This window comes from Nestor notabilis, unplaced genomic scaffold, assembly GCF_000696875.1.
Source record: "Nestor notabilis isolate BGI_N333 unplaced genomic scaffold, ASM69687v1 scaffold11251, whole genome shotgun sequence".
NCBI lineage: Eukaryota > Metazoa > Chordata > Aves > Psittaciformes > Psittacidae > Nestor > Nestor notabilis.
Window position 1 is genome coordinate 74,365 of NW_009915263.1, and position 1,698 is coordinate 76,062.

Consider the following 1,698-nt stretch of genomic DNA (forward strand, 5'->3'; position numbering starts at 1 on the left):
GTTACTTCTTTTTCGTGATTATTATTTCCCAAACAAATTAAAGGATTTTAAAAATGCAGATGTTCTTCTCCTCATTCATTTTGATTTTGCTGGTTCTAGGTATGTGAATATCCAGATGGAACCAAGTCTTTGAAGCTAGGAGACTTTGGACTGGCAACTGTGGTTGAAGGACCATTATTTACTGTCTGTGGTACACCTACCTATGTGGCTCCAGAAATCATTGCAGAGACAGGGTGAGGATGACTGACAGACATAGGTCTTTTAACCAATTATTTTTGGCAGATAGCTCCTAAATGTTGTAAGAACTAGAATGCTCTGACAGGCTGGTCCTTCATCATTTTGTAACCAAAGCACTTATGACAAAACAGGCATCATTCAATTCCTTGAAAAGGCCAGTTTCCTCACTCATTCTGTTCCCAGGATTCATCTTTACCTCCTTGTCATCTCCCTAGGTCCAGAGCTGGTGCAGTGGAGTTTTGCTGGTTTGTGTTCCCTGCCTCACCTCACTGTTCAGAACCCATTGTAGCAGCTGTGGCAGATGCTTGGGGAAAAACAAACAAAACACACTGTTCATGTTCAAAACAGAAAAATTTATATGGGAAGAAACTCCAGAGGTCACCTAGTCTAAACCTGTTCTCAGAGCACATCTGAAGTGACCTGCTTTGGGTGACACATGCTATTTGATAACTGTTGGTTTAATTTAACCTCCCCATTTTTCTGTATTTAACAGGTGATTGCATAAATACAAAATAGTTTTGTAAAATGGTAGAATTTTTTAAGTCCTCTTTTCTTCTAGACCTATTAGACCTCAATTCCATGCTAAGTGGCTCTTGCCATAGCTGTGACCATTCTCAATTTGGTCCTCTTAATGGAGGGAAGTTTGTTGTATTGTTTCAAGCACCGTTCAGTGCATTTGTCATATCAAGACATATTTCACAGCTGCAGTGTCAAAGGGCACTTCATCTGCATGTTTTAGATTTTGACAAACTGAATCTCCTGGATAGAAAGGAAGAGGAAAAAAGACCTCTTTTTGACCTCCAGTGTTTTAATTTCTGTGCTTTAAAAGAAAAATGCAGTTCTTTTTTCCTGTGTTACGCACTCAAGAGACTGGAGAATTGGTATATTTCTTGTTGCTTAGCAACACATTATAACCTTACAGATAGTAACTCCACTGTGGGGACTAAGCAAGCACATCCATGTCTTTTATCATTACTGACTCTGAACTGGGAAACCTTCATACTGAATTGAATCTGAGTATATTCAGAAGACCCTGGAGAGCCTTGAGGCTTATGGGGGGGAAAAAAGAAAAGAAAAATGATGTTATGGTTTTCTAAGGCTGTCAGGGATGCTAAGTGAAATGATGCTTATGTACAAGATACATTTCTACATCATCAGGAAAGTAACTTACAGCAGATTCTCAATGTATATTCATGTAAATATAATCAGGTTTTTTACTGATTTTTTTTCTTTTTTTTTTTTTTTTTTTTTTAAATCTCGCACAAGTAACATAGTCTTATTTTCTCAGATATGGCTTAAAGGTGGATATTTGGGCTGCAGGTGTGATCACATACATACTGTTATGTGGATTTCCACCTTTTCGCAGGTGAGTGTCCCTGGATGTCAAAGGGAAAAATAGTAAAGAACCAGGTTCTTTCTTAGCAAATCTTACCTATCTCCCTGAAGAAGGCATCCTAGGGA

At 38.3% G+C, this 1,698-nt stretch overlaps 1 protein-coding gene across 1 annotated transcript in view; it reads left to right on the forward strand.

The window, feature by feature from the left end:
* Window positions 1-1,698, forward strand: part of DCLK2 (doublecortin-like kinase 2) — a gene marked incomplete at its 5' end in the record, with an annotated part of 85,304 nt that overhangs the window by 74,361 nt on the left and 9,245 nt on the right. The window contains 2 exons of the mRNA XM_010024057.1: window positions 100-233; window positions 1,526-1,603. Coding sequence (XP_010022359.1) covers window positions 100-233; window positions 1,526-1,603 — 212 coding nt within the window. The remainder of the gene's footprint in view (window positions 1-99; window positions 234-1,525; window positions 1,604-1,698) is intronic.